Source organism: Uloborus diversus, unplaced genomic scaffold (assembly GCF_026930045.1).
Source record: "Uloborus diversus isolate 005 unplaced genomic scaffold, Udiv.v.3.1 scaffold_126, whole genome shotgun sequence".
Lineage (NCBI taxonomy): Eukaryota > Metazoa > Arthropoda > Arachnida > Araneae > Uloboridae > Uloborus > Uloborus diversus.
Genome location: NW_026557943.1, coordinates 137,907 through 163,139, shown reverse-complemented (window position 1 = coordinate 163,139; position 25,233 = coordinate 137,907). Strand labels below are relative to the sequence as shown.

At 33.5% G+C, this 25,233-nt stretch overlaps 1 protein-coding gene across 1 annotated transcript in view; it reads right to left on the bottom strand.

Moving 5' to 3' along the window:
* LOC129232546 (nucleolar protein dao-5-like) overlaps positions 1 to 14,471 on the bottom strand; it is a 44,539-nt gene extending 30,068 nt beyond the window's left edge. Inside the window, exons 1-2 of the mRNA XM_054866681.1 lie at positions 14,396 to 14,471; positions 6,200 to 6,352 (exon numbers count right to left, since the gene is read on the bottom strand). Of these exons, the coding sequence (XP_054722656.1) occupies positions 6,200 to 6,272 (73 nt within the window). The 5' untranslated portion in view covers positions 6,273 to 6,352; positions 14,396 to 14,471. The remainder of the gene's footprint in view (positions 1 to 6,199; positions 6,353 to 14,395) is intronic.
* Positions 14,472 to 25,233: the final 10,762 nt, after the last annotated feature.

Sequence of the window (25,233 nt, the reverse complement as noted above, 5' to 3'; positions counted from 1 at the left end):
TCCAAATCATTCTGATTCACAGGTCTGAATCCGAATAGATTTGGACTCATAGGTGAGCCATTCCATTTCAGATCAGGCTGTGTCTGTCACATGACCATCACCGATGATTTTTTTGAAAAAATTACAGTAGTTATAACTAAGGGACATATGAAATATCCCGAGAAGATTTTGCAAGAAAAAATTTTTTTCTTCAGTTACAGCCTATTAAAATTCTGAACAATATCCACCATTTTGGAAAAACCGGCAAAACACTCCATTTGAAATGGACACTGTATTTCAAAAGTATTTAACCTACTTGAATTATTCTTTTTTCTAAAAATAAAAAATGACCCATATATCCTCTAGACATCGTTTTTGAAAGTTTAGTTAGGAATTTTGATAGGGAAAAAAATTCATTTTTGCGGCGAAAAAAAATGCATTTTTACCGATTTCATGATTTTTTTTCTCCATGAAAAAAAAGTTTTTTTACTAAACAGAGATGGCAGTCTAAAGCCCTTATATGATAGTTTCTTAACATATTTTATTATAATCCTTGGATGCATACAGCCTCTGAAATAAAATTTAAAATTTTGAAAATATTCAAAAATTAGCGATTTTTGAAGTGATTGTACTCAAAAAGCCCATTTTTTAAAAATCTAAAAATTGGCTCATATGAACCCCATATAATGCTTAACAAGTGGATCGACACCGCATGCCGTATTTTTTTTTCCCGTAGAATGTTTTATGATCTTTTGAAAGTGACCTTATCGCCCATCGCATTCATGTAAAATAAAAATTTATAATTTCAGTCACTGAAAATCTGATTACATTCATGCCTAATAGCTACAATAATGATGCACTTTATCAGCAACAAATAAAATTTTACTGACTTAATATAGCAGTATCAAACCGCTTCTGATGACCAGGTCAATTCGTCTTTTTGTATAATAATATATTCGTATAAATATATTTTTCTGCTGATGAGCGCCCAATTGTTATGGGAGCTGCGCTCCCATACTTCCTTATTTGTTTCAATCAAACTTTTGTATTTTTAACCGAATTCAAGTCACTTAAGCATTAAAATAAGTTCTGAAGACTATAGGTATCCTGAACTTCTTTTGTTAGAAATTGGATCCCTGGCTATAATAGCTACCTTTGGTGATCTGTTTGGTTACCACAACTTACAACCATGTTCAACTGATTATTTCTCTCATAAAACATGTGGGCTTTTTAAATTCTTAAACTACAAGTGAGTTTTACGGTTTGAGTTTAGTAGTATACATATTCTTACGTATAAAAGTAATCATACGAGGTAGGATCCGAAAATTATGTGACAACATTCGCCAATGACAACCAAAGCACGAAATTAAAATTAATCGTTTTAAATGCATTGTATTGTTCTTCCCTTTGATGGTTTCCTCTGTCGTGTCATTGAGTTGAAGAGAAAGAGAATTGCAAGAGAAAAAATATGATTCGTTGCTGCATATGAAAGTAACGGTGAATGCATAGCTTTAGAGACAAAATAAACTAATACTTATAAAAAAGAGAAAGATTTTAACTGTTACTGATAAAGTACATCATTATCGTAGCTATTAGTCATTAATATAATCACCAAAGGCTCTTCTATCTAAAGACTACACACAGTCTTACAAAAAGACGAATTGACTGGGTCATCAAAAGCGGTTTGTTACTGATAAATTATTAAAAGTCAGTAAGATTTTAGTTGTTCCTGATAAAGTGCACCGTTATTGTAGCTATTAGGCATTAATATAATCAGAATTTCAGTTACTGAAATTAGACATTTTTATTTTACATGCATGCAATGGGGGATCATGTCACTTTCAAAAAATCATAAAACATTCTACGGGAAAAAAATACGGGATGCGGTGTCGATCCACTTGTTAAGCATTATATGGGGTTCAAATGAGCCAATTTAAATTTAAAAAAAATGGGTTTTTTGAGTAAAATCACTTCAAAAATCGCTAATTTTTAAAAATTTCCAAAATTTCACATTTTATTTCCGAGACTATGCATCCAAGGATTATAATAAAATATGTTATGAAACTATCATATAAGACCTTTAGACTGCCATCTCCGCTTAGTAAAAAAAAAATTTTTTTCATGGAGAAAAAAATCATACAATCGGTAAAAATGCAGTTTTTTCGCCGCAAAAATGATTTTTTTTTCTTAATCAAAAAACCTAACTAAACTTTCAAAACGATGTCTAGAGGATATATGGGTCCTTATTTATTTTTAGAAAAAATAATTATTCAAATAGGTTAAATACTTTTGAAAAAGTGTCCATTTCAAATGGAGTGCTTTTGCCGTTTTTTTTCCAAAATGGCGGACTTTGTGCAGAATTTTAATAGGCTGTAACTGATGAAAAAAAATTTTCTTGCAAAATCCCTTTGGGATATTTCATATGTCCCTTAGTCGTAACGACTGTATTTTTTTCAAAACAATCGGTGATGGTCATATGACACTTTTCATACCTGCCTGCCTGATTTGAAATGGAATGACTCTGGTATGAATCCGACTTTCGTATTCTTTACACTTGCAAATATGAATATTCAAATTCACACTTGTGAATACGAATGTATTCGTATTGTCACGTTAAGGTGCTGTGAATCAAATTGGGATTAACGAATACAAATCTGCCCATCTCTGCCCTACGATCTATTCTGCATCCCTGACATTGTCTATAAATAATTTCATGACGATCGGTTGAGCAGTTAAAGCGTGAAAGAATTACAGTCACTTTCGCCTTTATAATATAAAAAGGTCCCATTCCACCGTCACGTGCTGGAGAAAAATACTCTTAAATTTCATTAACATTTTGTCATGCCTCTTAATATTTTAATTAAACAGGGGTAAGCATTTTTTTTAAATCGTTACATTTGATGCAAAGAGATGCTTCTGACACAATTATATTTTTATTAAACAATTTTGTTATTTAAAATACAATTTATTTACATGCGTCACGTACGGGACATCCAATATCAACCTCTGGTAACTTGCTTATGAATAAGCTAATATTTTTGCTCTTAATACAGCAATGACGAAACAAATTACAAATTTTGAAAGCTATGGTTCCAACGTAAAGGAGACATCGTATTAGTTTAGAAATAATTTAAATCATTGAAAAAAATATGTATATGCCCATTCCATTGAAAATGATCATTTTGTCCCGCACGTGACGGTTCCTCTATTTTATAAAAACATACTTGCCAATATCTACTGGGAAAAACATCCAGTATATCATTAAAAAATACAGTAATGTTTACTACGGATTTTTCGTTCTTAGTTAGGAAATAAAAAGAATTTTTTATTTTCCTTCTTAGTACAACCAAATGCTCCTTACATCTTAAACACAATCAAGAGAAAAGATCAAAATCCAGGAATCTCCCGGAAAAACCAGTAGAGTTGGCAGGTATGGAGAAAGGAAATAATTTTTGAAGAATATTCATGGTTAACTCACAAATGCGTTTGTGATTTCTTAATCAACAAAATTTTGTTAATCATCCTTTTAAATTATTTTTTATGAAATATATGAAGCGTCACGTGCGGAACAAAATAACCATTTTCCGTGGAATGACACTAAGGATGACATAATACATTTTGACTACTTATTTGTTGAAAAAAAAATTTCTATAGGTTTTCGAAAAAAAAGCCACTTTTTTAATAAACGAGCTGTTGTGTGCATTACATGACTTCCTTTTACTCCAATTTAGTGTCATTTTCCCATTATTGGCAATTTTAATGTGATTCAATAGTTTACTCTCTAAATATCACCAACAGTAGCCAAATGAAAACCAGATTTAAAAAAAATCCGAGAAATTTGTCGCCAAGTTGGCGACAAAACTTGGCAACAAAAAGACTGGCGAGATCCTGGCCCCGGAGGAGGGGCAGGAGTGTGGGGCCGGATTTTGATCTTCTGCCCCACATGCCTGGAAAAGGACATCCATTCTGCTAACAGTTGCATATCATAAAATAGAGAGTTAGAAGTAAACACACTTTGGCGGGAAAGTTTTCACATCGCTTGTTATGAGTAAACGACACTTAGAATTCAGAAGGGCATTTTCCTCTCTCTCTGCGACACCCGCATTGGGTCAACAGGGGTTAGCTTCTTTCGGAGATTTCAAACATTTTCCCGTCCCCGAGTCACAGCTGCAGGATATAACTTCTGAAGTTCTGACATTTTCGAGTCCATGAAATAGAAGACTTGGGAATAACAAAATTCCCTTCTGACACTTTGCGACACTCCGTACTCCATAAAACATAGGATTTTCCTGGAAGCTGAATCTCCAGATGTTTGAACTATGATCCTCAGAGAATGTGTCCCGATCAGGGAACAGCATCCCGCAGTATAAAACGGGGAGTTAGGATTTTTCAAAAAGAGAAGATAGAGTTTTGAGGGTAGAAGAGCTTTCTGGAGCTCTGTGTTTCTCCGAGACGTTTTGTCCGGAGTCATGATAGAAACGCGCTCCCGCGAGTGCCTTTGGATTACTTCATTGATATGGGACTGAAATCTTGGTACGTACCATACTAGCTCCCACTTCCCACTACTTAATTTAAACCAGTAGATTAAAGTGTAATTTCTTTGGAGAGCAGAATTATGATGTGTTAATTATTGAAATTCTTATTGTTTTGAGTATTAATGTTTAACTCTTGACTAAATATCTAAGGTTAGATTAGAATTGTATATGTACTATTTTATTTAATAAATATTCAATGTGCTATAATGAATCCAACTATTATTTCTTCTATATTCTACGGTCCAATAGTCCACCAAATCACAACACAACGCATTGTACCCAACTCCACTATGGTGTTTCGGCCCAACAGTATGACAAAATACAATCCAGGAAAAAATTTTCCCACCGCGCTTTTTCACAAGTTTACGCGCATGCTACACAAAATCTAACGAGCTGAAACTCACAAAAATACCTGAATATACTAACGGTCAAACATACTTTAAGTGGCTAAATTTTCAGGCTTTCAGTGTGATAAAATTTTCTGTAAACTTGGTGTTAACTTGGCAATTTGGCACAAAAAGCTAATCTACCATCTTGGATCACATTTTTCGGAGATCCTAGATCCTCATGATTAGGATCTAGGATACTGAAAATTTGCATAGGTTAGTGTCAAAGGCCTATACCTCTATAAAATTTAATCCAAATCGGAGATTGTCGAGTGGGGACCCCTGGGTCACTTGCCATGGAATGACTCTAATTGAATCTATTTATTATTTTTAGTTAATATCGAAAATACCGGTATTTTACTTCAGCAAATACCGGTACTTTGGATTTGCAAAAACGCTCGAATTACCGGTATTCGGAATACCGGTATTGCAATCCCTAATTCTATTTAAATTTTCATTTTCTTTTCTCGAGCTGATGTGTGCATCACATGACTGCCTTTTACTCCTTTATGTCATTTCCCCATTATTGGCAATTTTAATGGGATTCACTAGTTTACTCTCTAAATATCACCAACAGTGGCCAAATTGAAACCAAATATAAAAAAAGAAACAAGCCAAATTTGTCGCCTGTTCTTTTCAAGGTGGCGACAAAACGTCGCGACCAGAAGACTGGCGATATAACGCCAAGTGGCCGCCAAATTATGACACCACCTGAGTTTACATCGAAATCAAAAATGATTTCCCTCCAAAAAGGGGCAAAAGACACCTTTAGGAACATCCGAATGCAACCAAAAGCGAAGGTGCACAACTAGACCCCACTAGGAGTCCACGTACCAAATTTAAACTTTCTACGACACTGTTTTTTGAGTTATGCGAGATACATATGCATACATACGTACATACAGACGTCACGAGAAAACTCGTTGTAATTAACTCGGGGATCGTCAAAATGGATATTTCGGGTATCTGTACGTTCCTAGGCATATATCCAAGTGTGGTCTAGTCGAAAGAAAAACCAACATTTATTCGGGGGTGAGCAAAATAGAAATGAAGGCCGATTTTTGAGTGAAATTTTTTTTCGCGAATACAGTATTTCCTTTTTTGTAAAAGGAAGTAAAAACTACCATTTCCTTAACACCTAAAGTGCCCTTATTTTTTCATAATTTTCAAAAGTGTATCTCTTCCTTAGATACTAGATATAGATACCAGTTAGATACCATAATATTTTAACTATACCATAAAATATAGTATACAATGAAATACAGTACAAAATATTAGGAAAAAGCTTTTAGCTAGTACCTTTTTCCGACTGTTTGGATTTTTTCTCCAAAACAATATTTTTCCTCTTCAGTTTCTTTATGTCTTTTTTCATCTCTTGGTTTTCACCCTCAAGGGTTTTTAACCGGCCATCCTTCTCCTCTTTGTCTTTCTCAAGAGCGACGATTCTCGCTCCTGATTTAAAAAAAAAAATAAAGTTCAGGAAAGGTTTTTTTTATTTTTAATATACTACTTAAAGTAAAATAACCGCTGATCTATATATATAAAAATGGAGTTTAGTAAATTTGTTTCCTAAGATCTCAGAAACTACCCGGCAGATTTGGCTGAAACTTTCACGGTTTGTTCTTTTTGGTACTGGGGAGGTTTGTAGACCAGTTCGAAAAAAATCCGATTGTTAGTTCCTTTTTTATTCTAATATGTCCAAATTTTCGCATAAATATCCCAATATGACGGTGAAAAAATACATGCACATATTAAAATTATGTGTCCATCGAAAGCGCTTATTTTTCTGCTGAAGATGGCATCTGTTAGAAAGTTCTAAGTTGTATGAAAAACGAGATATGAGCTTTTTTTGTTCCATGTTCGAAGGCTCTCCTCAACCCAATTCATTATTTAGTGTATCATCTCAACTCTCAGTTGATAGCTAGAATTGTTGTACTGTTCAATATTTTTGCGATTCGTGTGATTGTTCGAGGCTTTTCTCAAGTCAAATCTTAAAGTAACGTTTTTCACAAGATTGGCTAAAAATAAATGGATTTGGCTGATCATTTTACTTTCAAACGGAACTTATGTAATTAATGGTTTATTATTATTGTTTATGCTGATTTGACACTTGCTCACTATATCCAACCAACCAGCAGAAATATCGCCAGAATTTTTTCAGAAAGATTTCAGTTGCTGATGCATTTGGCAGTTTTTTCCACTGTCGCTGTTTTTGAGCCCAAAGACTACGTAATAATGTTTCTCAGCTTTCACCATATAAACAAAATATCGCCAATCAAAGATACTTAAAAAAAAAAAAAAAAATACTGTGTAAAATAATTCAACAAGTAAATTAGGCAAATCCATAAACCGCACAAAAACTTCCATTAATTTTTCTTTTTGCACGATTCCAAACAATCGCCAAATTTTACTACTTATTTTGGAAACATTTCGGATGAAACCGTTTAGCGCCATTTTATTTTGACCAAAAGTATCTCAGCATCTGGCAACAATATTTCTATAATAAAAATTAGTAAGGAGGGGGAGTATTATCGAAAGTGTCCCAAAATGATTCTCGCGAATTTGGTAAGATTTTAAACCGCACCAAGTGTTCACAAAAATTGAAATTTCCCAAAATAACTAAAGCAAGTGTAAGGGGAACACGGGCGGCTACATTTTTTAAAACAGTTCGTACATCAAGAGACATACAGAGAAGGTTTTTGATTAAAAAAAAAGTACTAACAGATAAATCTTTTTAAACATGTAAAGTTTAATTTCATATTTCGGAAATTCTTCAAATTTGTATATGCTTAAATGTCGTGTTTCGTTTCTAATTGAGTACTATTTTGTTCTTTATACTTATTGCTTTTTAGCCTACTTTCCCAGTAAAAGTCAGAAAAAGAAGAAAAAAGCATGAAAGAAGGCTGAATGCACCTTAAAAATATCGCGAAAAACAAAAAAATGTCAAAAATAATTAAAATAATTAAATAAATATCGAAAAATTAAAAATTGGAAAGTAGGGTATTGAGATGGGGAAAAATGTCTGTCGGTCTGTCTGTCGGTCCGTCGGTCTGTCTGTCTGTCCCCCCCCCCCCTAATAACTTTTTAATGAATAGTCCAATTCGAAAAAACTTTTTTTTGTTCGAAAGATCTCGGCGAGGACAGCTCATTCCCATATTTTACTTTTTGATTTGAACTATTTTTTGTTCAATTTTGAACAGTTCAAAAAAACTTAACATTAGCGTCTACGGGGAAATTCAAGGCAATTCCGAACTGTGAGGCGAATTTGCTTCAAACAAACTTTGTAGGAAAAAGCTTTTGATGAAAAACTTATATGTAAAATATCTTTTTGATTTGAACAATTTTCCGTTCAATTTTGAACAGTTCAAATCCCTTAACAATAGCGCCTACGGGGAAACTGAAAGTCAATGTAGATTCTGTACTTGAAGGCGGATTTACTTCAAACAAATTTTGTTGGAAATAACTCTTGACGCCAAACTCCAGAGTTCGACTCCGAGAATTTAGGGGCACTTGACTCCGACTCCGACTCCTGTGCCCGACAGTTAATCGGAGTCCGACTCCCCGACTTCGAGTCTGACTTCGTAGCTTTGGCAAAAATTTATACACGGAGGACAAATGACTGACTCCGATTCTTAAATATTCGACTCCGACTCCTTTATCTCAAAATGAGATTGACTTCGACTCCAACTCCGCAGCTATGGTTTTAACTGTGAAATAATTATTGTTGATATGACTTGCTTTTATTTTTACGCTAAAGTTTCAATTTAGGTACTCAGTTTTTGGCGAATAAACTCGAAGTCATTTATGTTTCTACATAAAGATATGCGCAGACGATTTTTTTTTTTTGACAATGAAAATTAATTCTTTAAGTTGACATTTTATTGTTTTTGTTTTGTTTTGGTAAGTGCATTAATTCATTAAAAAAAAATGTTTTTGGCAACAGGGGGAAAAGACGATTTTTTTTAATATGATGTATTTATTTTAATGAGCTTATTAATTTTAATTATTATTTTTTCGTTTTGAAAGCTGTTAAAGATTTTTTTTAATGGAAAAAAGTGTATTAGCTGCTTTGTTTAAAAGTGGCTGCTATTTTATTTGTTTGTTTTTTTTTTTACGCATCTAATTTTTTTAGATGAGTGAGGAATATTTTATTCCTAGAAATCAGCTTAAAGTATTTTAAAAATATGTTTGAAAAAATTTGCGACTTTAGCTATTTTTGAGAATATTGTTCAGGTACTAGAAAGTAGTATGGGTATACGGTAAAGTAGGCTCGTCTAGTTCTAGACAGAACTTCTTGTTAGTTTAATGAGTAAGGAAGAAGCTCGATTTTTAATCACGTCAAAAAGGTTTGTTATAAATTCTTTCGCTTAAAACAGAAAACAAGGGCAAGTAACGATTGTTTCTCATAATTATTACTGACCCAGGCAACGCCGGGTATTTTTGCTAGTGTAATATATTATAAATAATTGAAAGTATGATCAATAAAGCATTTTTCCCTTTCTTTTTATTTTCTGCTTTATCTGTGAAGTGTGCATCCCAACATCGACATTTTAGAAAATATTCTAGAATGTCAGTATTTTCTGAACAGCTAACACTGCCAATTATAAAAAACACACCTTGTTAACATCTTAAGTTAATTTCTAAGCCCAAAATATGCCTCTCCCATGATATACATACCTAAAAAATGAATAAACGAACAAGTACTGTACTGGCATTTTTAAACAACGCAGCAAATATATATTTTTCCCATTAAAAACATTGACTCCCTTTCAAACAAGTAAAAAATAAAGATAAAATTCAGCTTCGCAAAATATTAAGAGTCATTCTTTTTAAAGTTGGACAAAGTGAATGGGGGCCTGATAGTTGACACCTTCAATTTTCTGAAACATTCCGGATATTTTACTATAAGAATGACAAGAAAATTCAAAGAAAAAGTGATGTGATAAGAAAAAGTGAATTTTCTTTCCGCTCTAATTTACTTGTTGGCCCTCGAGTGGAGGTCAAAGTTTAGGGTCGTGAGAAAAAAAAGAGCTAAATGTTTGCTTTAAAAGCAATGAGTAACCCAGCAAATCCTTTTAAATAAGGACACTACTTGATACTAGGTACATTCTAGTATAAATATTTTGTTGGCTCACTCATGTCTTTGAGGGTACAGGTCAATTGAAAATGCAATTTTTTAAACTTTTTTGCCTTGTTTTGACCCGGATACCTGCTAAAGCCTTGAGTAACCCTCGGAAATGAGTATATGATTAACTACTCTACACAATATAGTACTTAGAAAAACATAAAATAGCTTTCGTTTCCCTTGGCTTTAGTAGTTAAATGGTCTCAAAGTCAGATTTTTTTTTTTAATGGCCAAGTTTAGGTCAATAATTTTGATCGCGACGGGTCAACAACTTTGGGACACAGCTGTAGTTATAGTCCGAGTTGTGTGGTTTAAGGTCCAGGTTAGAAACCCATGGCAGCTAATCAACTTTAATTACGCGGTCTCAAAGTTGATAATTTGAAACAACAAGAATCAAAGTTTTAGGTCAATTACTCCATAACGATTGAGTCACGTGTTGTAGTTTTAGACTCATGTCAAAAAACCATGAGATCTAATATTACTTAAATGGTCTCAAAAATGATGATTTCAGTATAAAACAGTGTTTTTCACGAGTTTATATTCGTGCTACTCAAAATCTTACGAACTCAACCTCACATAAATACTAGAACGAATCAACTGCCAAATGTACTTGAAACTCCCAAAATTTTATGCTTCCAGTGTAATAAAATTTTCTGTAACCTTGACCACAACATGGCAATTTTTTTCACATAGCTTATCCGCCATTTTGGAGCACTATATTTTGGAGATCCTAGATCCTCAGGATTCGGAAGCATAAAATAAGCATCAGGCTTGTTTCAAAGAGATCTCTACGCCTCTATAAAATTTCTTCCTATTCGAGCATGATCGAGCTTGGCCAGTTTGAAAAATCAGGTCAATTGACTTGAAATCACCCAGATATAAATATTATGCACATTTCACCCACATCTTTTGTTATTGTCTTACAAGCCTGCGTTTTTTTTTTCTTTGACTTCGTATTTTTTCCTTTTGAGCTAAATTTAAAAAATTTGTTTATTTATAAAAGTTTATTACCAAGTAGTGTATATGCAAATTCTACTGTAATTATAAACTCAATCTCTTATCCAATTGTAATCCTCTTCCTTAAATATAGCATTGATTTATGATCATTATAAAGTCAAAAATACCGAAAGATGCATGTGAATTGTCACAATGTTACATCAGAGTGACTCCACCTCAACTGACCTAAATTTTTAAATCCGTCCCTGTTCGATTATTCCCGAATGGGATGAAATTTTATAGAATTGCAGAGATACCTTTGACACTAACTTATGCAAATTTTCAGCCTCCGAGATCAGAATCCTGAGAATCTCCAAAATGGCGGATCATCTTTGTGAGAAGAACTGCCATGTTGTGATCAAGGTTTCAGAAAATTTTATTACACTGGAAGCACAAAATTTTGCGAGTTTCAATTTCATATGGCAGTTTATTCGTTTTGGAATTTATGCGAGTTTGAGCACGTAAGATTTTGACACCCCCCCCCCCCCCTCGGCCCTGAAAAACCCGGACTGTTCCAACGGAATTTGACTGATTTGGGCCAAAGGAGCGGGGAATCGGAGACTTCAAAATTCTTAGTTTTTCCTTGTGACTCCGCAGCTTTGTTAAAACATTTTAGCTTTGAATTCGTTTTATTTTGATTCAGTCATATTTCTCTTTCTTGCGTCATAAGTCAACGACAATTTCGCACCGCGGCAAGGAAAGTGACACAGCTCAAAAAAAAGAAAAAAAAAAAAGGCGTTGGAGAAAATCTAGATTTTAAGCAACATTAATTGTAAGGGATTTAGTCTGAAATATTACAGTGCGAGCAGAAAACTGATGGGATGTTTACTTGCGAGTTTTTGTTGTCTAAATTACTAATGCACGCTTTAAAGCTCTAAGATTCTTTTAAATTATGAATTTTTTATAATATGTCACTCTTGGCTATATTCTTTTTACGCCACTACTCACCAGTTATTTAAGATAACTTAGTGGGAGTTTTGAGGCAAGAGCGTTAAATTTACACTTCAAATCAATGGCTAACACGTTCCCCCAAATTGCGTATTGTCACTTTTCTTGATGGGGTTCTGTGGGCAGGAAAAGGGCTGCAGTAACTGCAAATATTTTCATTTATCTTTCTTTTATCATCTATTGTACGTCAGCTTTATTTGTAAAAACTGCTTATTTGGACTCTGCTGAAAATTAAAGAGTGAAAAGAAACATTTAACATTTCTTTATTAATAGTATTGAAATTAAAACTCATCACTACAGATACTGCCATTTATCCGACTATGGCTGTATGGTTCTTCAATTTTTACCAATATATATTTTTTTTCTATTTCGTGAAATCAAAAATTGAGAATGTATTCATAATCTGCACAACTGTTTCAAATTTTTAGTGCCGAACATTAGTTTTTAGTGTTGTCTTTCATGTTAAAAAATTTTTGAACTATTCAAAAAAATACCGAAAGTATAAACTTTTCGATACTGTTTCTCCATCAAGAGCTTTTTCCAACAAAGTGTGTTTGAAGCGAATCTACATTAACGTTTGAGATTTATTCGACGTAAGTATCTCCGTCGGCATGCATTCATATTCACGTGACAGACTGCATCCAATCATTATCCTTTCATAATTTATTAAAAAGTATGAAGCGAGAAAAATTGCTGATTTCTGAAATGCACGAATAACAGTTTTTTCTCACCTACCAGATACAAATTGTATCTGGTAGGAAAACATAGGCTCTTTTTGTATTAGATGCATGTTTTTCAGTGCATCCTATAGATGTATAATATTTACTGCAAGTTTTAAATGGCAAAGAGGAAGGCGAGGCACAATAGCCGCCAGTTTTCCAACAATCGAAATATCCTCTTTCATTCATTTATCTTCAGATAAACACACAATAAGACTATGTTACGCAACATATAGAAAACAAAATTGGAATAACTTATTACTGTTTGATGAATAAAAAAATCAAACTTTGTGCTACAATATGACGAAAGAGAAAAACCAATGTAAATGAAGCACTTTTTGAAGAAAAAATTTTCTTCAAAATTTGTGCTTTATTAACGTCGGTTTTTCACTTTAATCATTACTGTTTGGTATTGTGAGTACATGTAAAAATATGTTCCCAGATGTACACTAAACCAATGCATAAGAATAAAACATAAAATGTTAGAAGCAGGGAAATTCATATACGTTTTCTCAAATATTCAGTAATGAATATGGCGGAATTTTAACAGATGGGCGAACCCTAGTTGTATTCAATGCATGTTTCGCAGACACCAGTAATAGAATACTTGGCTCCGAATTAGTGATATAGTCACTAATCGTGTTTTTCGATTTGTAACGTTGGGCAAAACAGCTTTGCGAGCCGGGTGCGCCCCGCAGGTTGGTCACCACTATTCTAAAATATATTTGCATTAAATTAGTGGAACTGGGGAGTTTTGGATGGATAACAGGACAAATTCTCACAGTACCCTAAAAGTAAAATATGTTTCAGCTTTAAAAAGAGGCGTTGATTATAACTTAAAAAAAAGTAAAACGTAAAAAAAAGACAGCAAAATCGAAAATTGGCTGCAACATCTCCACAAGATAAAATGCTATAGAGTCTAGTCTACACGGTAATGCCAGACCGGGTAACTAAAAAAAATTTTCGTTTTTAGTCGTCATTTCGAGCACTCACATTGATGACGATCGTTGGCTCCTTCATGTTCTTTTTTCTTAGTTTTTTGTTGTACTAAAGGTAATAAACATATTTTCTCCTCTTATACGTGTCCTGTCTTTCTCGTGCTCTGTGTCGTCACTATCACGCCAGGAAAGCGTTTCCGACCATGCACTGCTGTGTGATTTCCCATCGTATAGATGTACTCTATCTGCCTTGAAAGTCTAAACGCTGTGTACTGATGCACCCTGTATAACATCACGATGTATAACTAATAGGAGTGGAGCAGCAATAAATTCAAATTAAATCGATAGTAATCATGATGCGTTTTTCGAATTGTTCAGTCTGTAAATCGCTGGGCCAGCAACAATAGAGTCTTGGGTTCGAACCCAGCTGCGAGAGGAAGGATTTGCTGCATTTTTTACCGGACTAATTTAAAAAATTATCAATTTATAAATCGATGGAATTCAATTACTTTGTTTTTTTCGATTATTTTTATTTATCGGAAAACATGGATGTGGATAAGTGTGCGTAATTTTTTACTATACATACATCTAAGCGTGATGTACTTAACATAGTTTTTTTAAAAATATTGTTATCTTATTAACGCCGGTGAAACCGCAGGACACAGCTAAAAGGAAATAATGAAATTAAGAATTGTTTCTCAATAATATTACTGACCCAGGCAACGCAGGGTCTGTTTGCTAATGTATTAATATTTATAAAATGACTCACCAAGCTTCTTAACATCGCCTTTGAACTCTTTTTCTACAATTTCAAGGCACTCTTTAAGAAATTCCTTTTTTACATAGTCGTCTAGAGAAAGGGGGGGGAAAGGACTTATTAAAATAGAGATCATTTGAATAAACATCTTAAAAACAAATGTAAATGTTTTTAAGACTACACTTGTGATTAAAAAAAGAAACTGTTTAATGACATCGTGTGGATGAAAGTTTAGAACACTAGCAACGTAACGGTAAAAGCGAAAATTTCAACAAACAATTGAACTGTATATTTCAAAAACCAGTTAAGCGGTTCTCAAATTTCGAAAAAAGCACATTTTACCTCCGTATTAAAAACTGGAAAATTGAAAAAATGATCGATTTTTTTTGACAGCAAAAGAATGCATAGGTAGTGTAAATTATTTACGCTTTCAGTTAGGAAAAGGGGATGACTTGGGGTGGAGGGGGAGTCATTAAAAATATGTATAAACTAACTAAACGATTTCATTGCATGACTATTTTAAATTTCAAGATATGAAAATTAAATGGTCAAACTTAACAAGCTTAATATTTGATAAAAAATCAGTCTGGCAGCAAAACTTGATACATAACTTTTCTCACACAAAGCAACTACGTTACCGCAGAAAACACTAATTACTCAGAAAAATACTGCATAGCTGTGCCATTTATGGTCAGGGACGTCGAAGGGGAGGAACAAGGGGAGGATCGATGGAAGTTTCAAACGATGTTTCAAACTTGTAGTTTTAGACAGTTTTAAACAAACTTTCGCAATGTTACTGGGAAAAAGAGGCTTCGGGGCTCATCCCCAGAATTTTGCGAATTAATAGTCTAAAAAACGAGTTCTTGACCACATTTGGTCTAAAAAATGTGGTGTCGAAGGCGTTCGGGGATCACTTCCGGAAATTTTCGAAATTGAAGTCTTATTCTGTGTTTGCAGGCCATCTTTAGAAGCTTTTAGAGAACCGATTATTTTTCGAAATAAAAGCACTATAAACTCCATTCTGCCATGACAAAATAAATTATTTAACGAATAACGACTAATATGTGAATCTCGAGAAAGGAATTGAAGCAGGGTTGAGTTTTGGACTGACCTGAACTGGTTTAGGACAGGTGGTTTTTACCGTTCAATAGTGTCCGGAAGTGTCTTAAACTGTCCAAAAGTATGCTAAAGCTAAATGGGTGTAATCTAATCAATTCGTTTTTACTGCAGCATTCATAATGCATAAATTATGATATTGATGATGTTTAATTAACGAGTATTTGATTATATTTTTCTGTAAAATGTCCATGAAAAATATCGTTAAAAACTGCTAATAACTACTACATAAAGAAAATGAAAGGAAATTCACAAAACTACCAAGACCACTAATTTCAGTTCAATTTATAACCCAAAGAAATGTTATTAAATGTGCAGTATTTAGTTGCAAAAAAAGGCCATTTTTTTCAATGATTTGTGCAAATAAGTTTTGCATGATGTGTCAACGAAAATTATTTTTTTAAGAAATTGATGATTTAACACTTATTTTAAAACTTGTGCTATTCGTTTTTGTTCATACTTTGAATGTAATACATTTATGTAACTGCAAAAAATTGCAATTTATTGCATTATATTTTGAACACTTTCTTATGCACACATGCATAAATGTCGAAAAATTTGGTTTATGGGGAAAAACTCATGGATACATATTGAGGTCTTTAATAACGAATTTAATTTCTACGTAATTAGATTAAAATTACCTGTATGAATAAGTTACATATATATTTATACTTGAATGTTCTCATTGAATCAATATATTAACCTATTTCAGGCCGAGCATGGAAATTTGATAAAATGTGGTAATATTTTCTTAAAATTGGGTTGAAAATGCATTCATTAAGACACAAAAAAAGTTTCTTGCATAAAAAATAATATTTAATTTAAAAAATAAAATGGTGCGTAAACGCACCATTGCACATAGGAGTATTTGTATCAAAAACCGGACAAAATTATTTGATGCGATTTTTTGTCATAATGCTTTGAAACTTGCTACTCGATCAAAATAAGGTGTTTATTTAAAGGAAAAAAAGATATTTCTTAGAAAATTATTAACTTTTCTTCCTCTTCTATACACTTACTGCAATTAAACGGTTACTCATCTAGCAATTACTACAGCGTGCTTCGTCTTGCGATCATCATATTTACTTCTCCTATGGAAAACGACTTTGTTCTTTAGAGCTGCCTATGTCTATTACCACTTCTTTAGTAGGGGTTAGAATTTCCTAAGTGTCTGTTTAGTCTGCATCTGTTACAATCCACTCGTGAAAAATGTACTCGGTGATGCGCTTATTTCGGGTTACAGCTGTCTTCTCTGAAAACTAAGCAATTGGTTGGATTGCTTGGAGAGGTAAACTTCAGCACCTATCAAAATTTATATATAATTGTAGCCATAGGATTATTAATATATAGGATAATATATAAAATTATATATCCTATATAAACTTACATATAGGATTATTTATATATAATTTTAGGCACCTTACTCGCATAGGTCGACAAAATCTAACGGAAGAAGGAATAATATTTTGAAATTTTGTTTCCTTCACCATCAATAATTACAACTAGTAGTGTGAACTCTGTTTAATATTTGCATCGTTTTCGTAATGTTTTAAAATTTTTATTTATACTGTGTGCTGGTTTTCATCATAGCCCTATTTTTGTATCAGCACCATATTTTGCTTTTTTCCTTCTGAAGACCTTTCTCCCCCCCCCTGTACTATTATATTTATACAGTCGTAACCTATCGTGGTCAAGCAGTACGTGAAGTTGAATTTCAGAGACGGTATCTGTAACTCGTACTGGGGCCTCACCCGGGTAACATTCTTTCTAAACACTTTCTGCAATGGAACATTCTAGGGGTAATTGCTTTTGTTATCATTTTAATTTCTTCCCACTGCCTTCTAGGGAAGTCTGTCTGCAAACATTGCGAGAGCCTCTTGAGGTGTCTGTTTCATAATAACAGTTAGACTATTATAGAGGAATTAATAGTTTTTTTCGAAATTTGGTTGATCCGGTTTGTAAAGAATTTAGTTATTTTATGATTTTGGATTTATCACTGTTTTTATAGCGCACTGACTTATACCAACTACATTTGTCATCTCTTCAACGGGTACCTGATTTTGTAGTTCTTTGGTTTTACAATTTAGTTCTTGAAATGACTTTGATGGTTTCTGCTAATTGCGCAGATTTTGTATACCAGTAATGAAATATCTTAGTCATTGTTCTTTATTTTTCAGGAAACGATCATCAATATAGCATTCAGAAGCCTCTTTACAATTGAACTCGGTTTAAAAAGTACTTCAAAACACGACTCAATATGATCTGCCTATTTCCCTAATTCCTCAAGTTTTCCTTCCAACAATGTAAACTTTTTACCCAGTATCATGGCTTTGAATTCTTTCATGATATCATGTAATCCTATTCTGTTAAAAGATTTAACAGTTTCAGAAGAATTTATAAAGAAATAAGAAAAATTTCCGAACGTGAAACAGTTAAGCTTTTTTTACTCACCAACTTTGAACTCCTAAAAAACAAAATGGCGGAAATGGGCGGAAGATGTTTTTACAGAATATCATAGCAGGCAATCTATATTTTATGTCCATAACAAAAGTACAGCCCGACTCGGCCCGGAAAGTAAACAAAAACTTTAATTTCTAAAAATTTTAGTGAAAAATAAACACCCAATTTTGATTTAATTTCACAGAGTAAGAAATTGACAAATGATAAAATAATTCAACGAAGCAGGATTTTAGATGGAGCTATATACCTCCCTTTTACATACTCAAAAGTTTGTTTTACTAAATTCCATCGCATTCAAATACAGTTACAATAAAACGGAGACAGCACGAAAAGCGTCGAAAGCAAAAGCGAGAGGTTCCAACAATGTCCAAGTTCCGCTTAGCGTACACCAACGGAAATCTGACTTGTAGTAAAGCAGGTTTAAAACAACTTTCGTCAAACTTTTGGATTTTGGTTTTCGTCCGGTTTTACTGGCCAAATACTCCCATGTGCATTGGCCAAATCAATGAACAAATACTTCAGTTTAACAATACTATTCTTAGTTGAATTTTTACATTTTTAAATGAAAATTTTCGAAGCATTTTGGATGTAAATGGACTGTGCATTTGGGGCACAAATAAATCGTGTGGTTTTTGCGCACTTTACATCGTCTGCGGGCTTTTTTTCGTGTTCATTTATGGTATATACGATTCTATAAGTCCATATTTCTTTCGGTAGAGTTGTGGATGATGGACGACCCTTGTTTGGATGTGTTATTTCTACCGTATTTTCACCAAATAGAGTGTCCTTCAATTCAGCTTTTAATAAGACATCGCTATGTATGATCTAAAGTCTGTAAGTGGCATTTTTGTGTTATTAGCAATTCTATGTAGCTTCCATGAATTAACTATCACACTATCAATAATATTTGTAAATAATGGCCACCACCATTTTTTGCTTTGAATTCTGATCTGGTAATTTGCTGTAGCATTGTCATGCAGGTCAACGCCTCCCATATACTTACTGTAGTCCAAAATAAAGTTCGGTTGTGAAATAGAAATTTCCTTTCGTTCACTGCGGCTATACGTTTGGCATTTATAATTGGCAAAACGATCCCATTATTGGTAACAATCGTTGCTACAGCATTGTCGTTCTATTTGATAGCCAATGTCTTCGCATCCTTGTTGAATGCAAAATCATAGGAACCCGGAGGTTTTTTTAAATATTTTTGTAGTCATCCAATACACATTCAGCAATGCGATTTTCGCCGACTGTTCCAGGTGCAAAAAAAACCTTTTCTTTCAAAATTTCGAATAAACTGTAGGAAGAAAAAAGTTATCAAAATATATTTTGTGTATTTCAGGTTTTGGAACAACGTTAAGTAATTTCATAACACTTGTTCCTAATGGCATTTTTTTGTTGATTACTGCTAGTCTCAGCACCTATATACGGAATGAATTGGAAAAGGTATCGTCTGATGAGCACAAACACCAAAGTTTGAATCCAAACCTCACTGGCTGTCCCTTTATGAACATTTTTGATGAATACCTTCTAAAATAAGGCACCATCTCTTTGTCAATTGACAAATTTTGAGAAAAGATTACAAATTGTAGATACTTTTTTTATATGCAGGAAAAATGGACGTAATTTAGTAAGCTTGTCTGTTTTATCCAGGCAACAGTTATCGGATAAATTGATATTTTGTTTTATGTTTTTAAATCTGATTCGACTCGTGCTTTTCCGAATTACTGACAGTCCTTTATCTTCATCTAAAGACCAGTACATATCTACTTGGGGAAGAGAATGGTATCCAGAAAGAATTAGTATGCCTAAAAATATTTTCAAGTCGGTTGCGGAAAATTGGAAATCGTGACTATTATTGTCATTAGTATATTTTTTGGAAAAAAAAAATAGAGAAATCTATTAGGACAGATCTATTAGACACATATATTAGACAAATTTAAATGAAATAACAACAATTTGCAAAAAAAGAAAAAAGAAAAAAAACCGTATAATTCCTTGCATAATATCGAGGTTTTCAAATTTTGCTTATTGTTTATGCATTCGGCCAATGGTGCGTTTACGCACCATTAAATTTGAAAAATGATTTGTAAGATTTTTTATGACATTATTTTTATTTTTATTTTATCTATAGAATATACAACTTTAACCCATTATAAGAACGTGTGAGTAATCTCAAGTGGATTATTTATACAATTTCAAAATGTCGAATTTTACAGTCGATGTTTCAAGGTAGCAAGCATATTTTGAAATTTTCTCTAAAGAAAGTGCTTGCTCCGAATGAATTACTATTATTTTATAGATGCCTTCAAAACCTTTTAAAATAGCATAAAATTAAATTTGTAAAAAATATACGAAACAGCGTTAATTAAAAATTCTTTACTGAAATGGTGCCTATACGCACCTTTGGCCGAAAATGGGTTAAACAGTCAAAAAAGAAAAAAAAAAAAAAAGACTGACACATTTTGTTCTGTTTTTGATATTTTTTCCACAAAATATGGTTTTTCAAAAAAGCTTTAAAACCTTAGGACAGTTTATGACAAACGCCTTAAAAATCCATAGGGAGTTGTAAAAACCTTACCAACCCTGTTTTCATTTGCACACATGCATAAACATGGGGAAATTTGGTTACTATTATCAAATAAAACATAAAAACTTATGCATACAAATTGAAATTTTAGTCAAGAATTTCAACTTTTATGTAGCTAGATTAAAATCAGTTGCATAAATAAGTTGATGGTTCCCATTGAATAAATGTTCAATGTAAAAGATTACTTTGATACATTTTCTGTTTTTGATGTTTTTTCACAAAATACAATTTCTCTAAAATTATAGTTTCGGACACTTTCGGACAGTTTGACACACATGGGATTTGGACAGGAGATTAAAAACCAGGGTTTTTACCGCGATTTTTACCGTAGTGTCCAAAACCTTGCCAACCCTGAATTGAAGTTACGCAGTTTCAATATTTTCCCATAAACATTATCGTCAACTTCTGAAATGCAGGTGTCTTTTAGTAGCAGCATCAAGCTTGCTCGTATGTAACTAACAATGTATTCTTAATCAAGATTTGCAGTCAAAGAAAATATTCATTATAAACGTGGTATAAAAACAAAGGTGATTATAATATTGATATCATATGGGAAAACTTGAAAATTAAAGAAAGGGTAAAAAGTATGAAACAGTTAAACAATACATCACAGGAAACGGAAAATGAGAAAACAGATTATGAAACAAAAAAAAATGGTTATCAGTTTTTCTCCTACAACACTCACAAAAAATATTTAATTAAAAATATTTTTTTAGTTAAATATTTTTAATTAAAAATATATAATTAAAAATATTTACAGGCTCTGCCTGTAAAAGTCCTTGAAACCGGCTTAGGTGCCCTTTAGCTTGTGGGGACCCAAAAATTACAAACTTATTTTTTATATGTACAAATGCTCAATTGTTTTGAACTGTCACGTTTTTCTGAAAATCGTTTATTGAAGTGGAAGTTTAAAAACTTTTGACATTGTGTGCCGACTGTGTTTCAACAAAGTTGAGTGGAAAACTAGTTCTCCCATGGAGTGAGACAATTATCAGGAGTGACACCTAGTGTAACGTAGCTAACATGTCACTCCATATTAGTACCTAGCTATCACTATTAGTGCTAATGACCTCTATTCTGTTTCTCTTAATTCACAATGTTTCAAGATGTTTGACTTTTTTGTAACTGTTTACTTAAATTACAAATACATTGATACAGAAATCAAGTAACTTTTGACCTTCCTTTTAATACTGAATAACTATGCATGGCAGTCTATAGAGTTGAAAATGCGAAGGGTGTCACGGGGGTATCGTTTTTTTTTTTTTTTGGAGGGTACGCCATTGCTCTTGAGGGGGGGGGGGAACCTCTGCAATAACAAAAAAAGGTGCGCGGTTGAGCCCGTTATTCGGTTGAGCAACACAAGGGGGCCCACAAGTTTATTTTGCTTACAGTTCTAAAATTTGTAAATCTGGCCATGAATATAGGCATATGATTTCTGATTTATCTAATAGTAATGACATAAGGCTTAACTTATCTTTTAAATTCGACCGTTTTTGGTATTGGTTGCACTGGCTATATTATACCCCTTTTCCCGCCTTAAACACGAGTAAAAAGGGTTTCCACACATTATTTATAAAAACATTTGTAAACATGCTCCCCGATTTTTAATGCTTCGAAAGAATCTAAAATGATAAACAAATCAAATGCAGTTATAAAACAAAACGGCTTTAAAGATTCTGCCGAAAGATGAGAAAAGTTATGGAAACCCCTAGAATAGACAATGGAAAACTAATGTGTATTCACAAACCATTTTACTTTTGACAATGGCTAAATCCTTACTGGACTCTTATTACAAGATTGTTAGCTATTGGGGGGTACCGATTGCAGGTATTTGGGTAGGTAAGATTTCCCCTGGGCAGAATAAACATACCTTCCTCTACATGTAAAAAAAAAATGCCATTCAATTTGTATAATTTGTAACTCAAGTACAAAACGTTAAGGGAAATACGAAAATAATCACAAAAAACGTCTCAGACAATTTTCGGACAAGAGTCGGCATAATGCTGAATTCTTTAAAGAACACAGAGTCGCGCGAAAACTGCAGAAGTTCAATCCAAAAATGCAGTGCAGACTATCAAAAGAAGTTGACTGTTATAAAAATAAGCAAATGAAGCAAAGTCATACGGTTGAAAAGTTCATTTATATAGGTGAATATACGTTATTTGACTTCGGATGGTGCGTAGAAAATGTTTAGGTAAAACAATTGCATCGTATGCTTAATTAATGAAGAATATTGTCTTATTCGGCCCACAGACATTTCTCGGTAACTTTCATTTTAGCATTAATAGCTGAAAATAGTTATGACTCTATGTTCCCTCTGGTTTGTTCTTTTTCTACTTTCCATACAAACAGGATAACTATTTTTAGATAACCTGGCACGATGTTTTTTACCATAACCATACGCCTAAATAAACATCAAAACATTTTATCCAAAAACATAGTAAAAAACATTTACATACAAAAAATGATTCATTTTGATTTGGCACAATAAGAATGTTACCCTCACCTGGCGAAATTAAAAGACTAAAAGATGTCCTCAACCACGAATAACCAGCGTAATTCGGACTATAGTTAAAAACAAGGTGAGAGTTGTGCAAAATTCAAATATTGCAACAATTCTCTTTGACTTACTAAAAAGCGTGCTTGTGCCAGTCGCTTCAGTATTTCCCCTGGTAAGTGCATATCTTGCAATTTTTACGTTAGCTAAATGTATGTTTGCACAATGCAATGTTTATTGTGTGTAGTCATCACGGATTGTTCTGGTAAAAAGAACGCCTGATGTTTTTTAATAGGTTATGTACGAATTTGTCACTTCTCTGACAGTTTTAAAACCAATAGTGTAACCCCCTAAATGCGTACTTTTCCCTGCTACCTAGAGAACTCAGATTTCAAACATCTGGCCTTCATCTTCGCAAATACAGAAATAACGACAACTAGTAAAATAATTAATTCTAAAGTAAAGAGAAAATACATAAAATAAACCGTCAACTCAGTCATTTCACTCGAGGACTTCAGTTTCGTGCTTATTAGCACTCATCAGTCCGGAATAGGAATTGGCTGAGCTGGAATAGGAAAACCTCTTAAAAAAGCCAAAAGTGGCAAACACACCGGTAGCTATACAAATAGCACTGATCAGACGAGTGACCGAAGCAATGGTTCGGTTCAACTCGAAGATTCAAGGCAGGAATGGTATTTTCAGTAAGTTACCGACCTATAGCCCATTGCTTCTTTGGGAACATAAGAGTCATTTACCGTAAATTCATCCATATATTGTTGACCATTTCGCTGTCTCATGGTTCACCTATTGTGATTTGCCAAAGCAAATCGCCACGTTTTGCTAATTTTAGTACACCGATAACTTAGACTTTTTAAATCTAAAATTATATTTGACTGTCGTTTTATTTAACAATGTTTAGATTTTAATTTTATCCTCTATCGAAAGAATTCAAATATTAGAACAGCATATTGTCGCACGTTGCCTACGAGTTGAATCGCAGGTCTTCTTTCAAAAAGACATTCTTCTGACTGATTCTTTTATAAAAAGACCCCTTGTTTCCAAATACGATCACCTTTTCCCCCCATTATGCCCCCTTTTTAGAACTTATCCCCCCCCCCTCCTCTGATTCAGAGTCATTTTTTTTTTAATTTGGAGGGGGAAAAGAGCATTACAATAACCGTAAACATTATTCTGAATGACTAGAGATGTGCAAAGCTCAAATCTTGTGCATATTTAGCAAAAAATAAAACTCCCCCCCCCAAATTTAAAATGGGGGGAGGGGTGTTCGTCTACAAAAATCGGTACGTATAGAAGAAAAACGGAAATCATATTCGGATTCAGGCGGTCAATTTGCAGAAGAAGCAATCAGATTAGCCTCAGAAGATTTGAGAGTTCTTTTTGCTGCCCAGTGTGTTTGGGGTGTACCCCCTATGTTTTCCTTTTTGCTACATATGCACAAGATTGAGTTTTGCACATCTCTAGTCATTCAGAATAATGTTTAAGGTTATTAAATTGCTCTTTTCCCTAAAAGCCCTCTAAAAATGGCTCTGAATCAGAGAAATGGGGGGAGGTTCTAAAAAGGGGTGTAATGGAGGGATAGGTGGTCATATTTGGAAACAAGGGGTCAATTTTACATAAGAATCAGCCAGAAGAATGTCTTTTTAAATGAAGACCTGCGATTCAACTCGTATGCAACGTGTGACATTCACATGATAGTTTTTTTTTTGCATCGCGAAAATTTTTTTGAACATAGGAGTTATAAAAGCGAGTCTTAAACTCCCATTCTGCACCGAAAATTTTTTTTAACATTTTTTTTTAAAGCAGAATAAAAAGATCGTTTTTCGTGATTTTTCAGATATTTTGGGAGGTTTACCCAACTCAAGTCCTCCTTTTTGCGATCGATGTCCATGATCTTGGACTTTGAACAGCAGTTAATATAAAGCTCCTTTCACCTCCCAAAAAAAAAGCTCTGAAACTTAAGAAAATTGAAAAACCTGGGGTGGGGGGGGGCTTTAAAAAAATTACTACGTATAGGGGGAAAATTGAGGTCATATTCGGATTCAAGGGATCATTTTACATAAGAATCAGCCGACGAAATGTGAGAAGCATATTGAAGAGGTTTCTTTTGCCGCACAGTGTAATTGAACTAAGGCCACTGGAGACATTTTATGCGATTGGTTCCAGAGC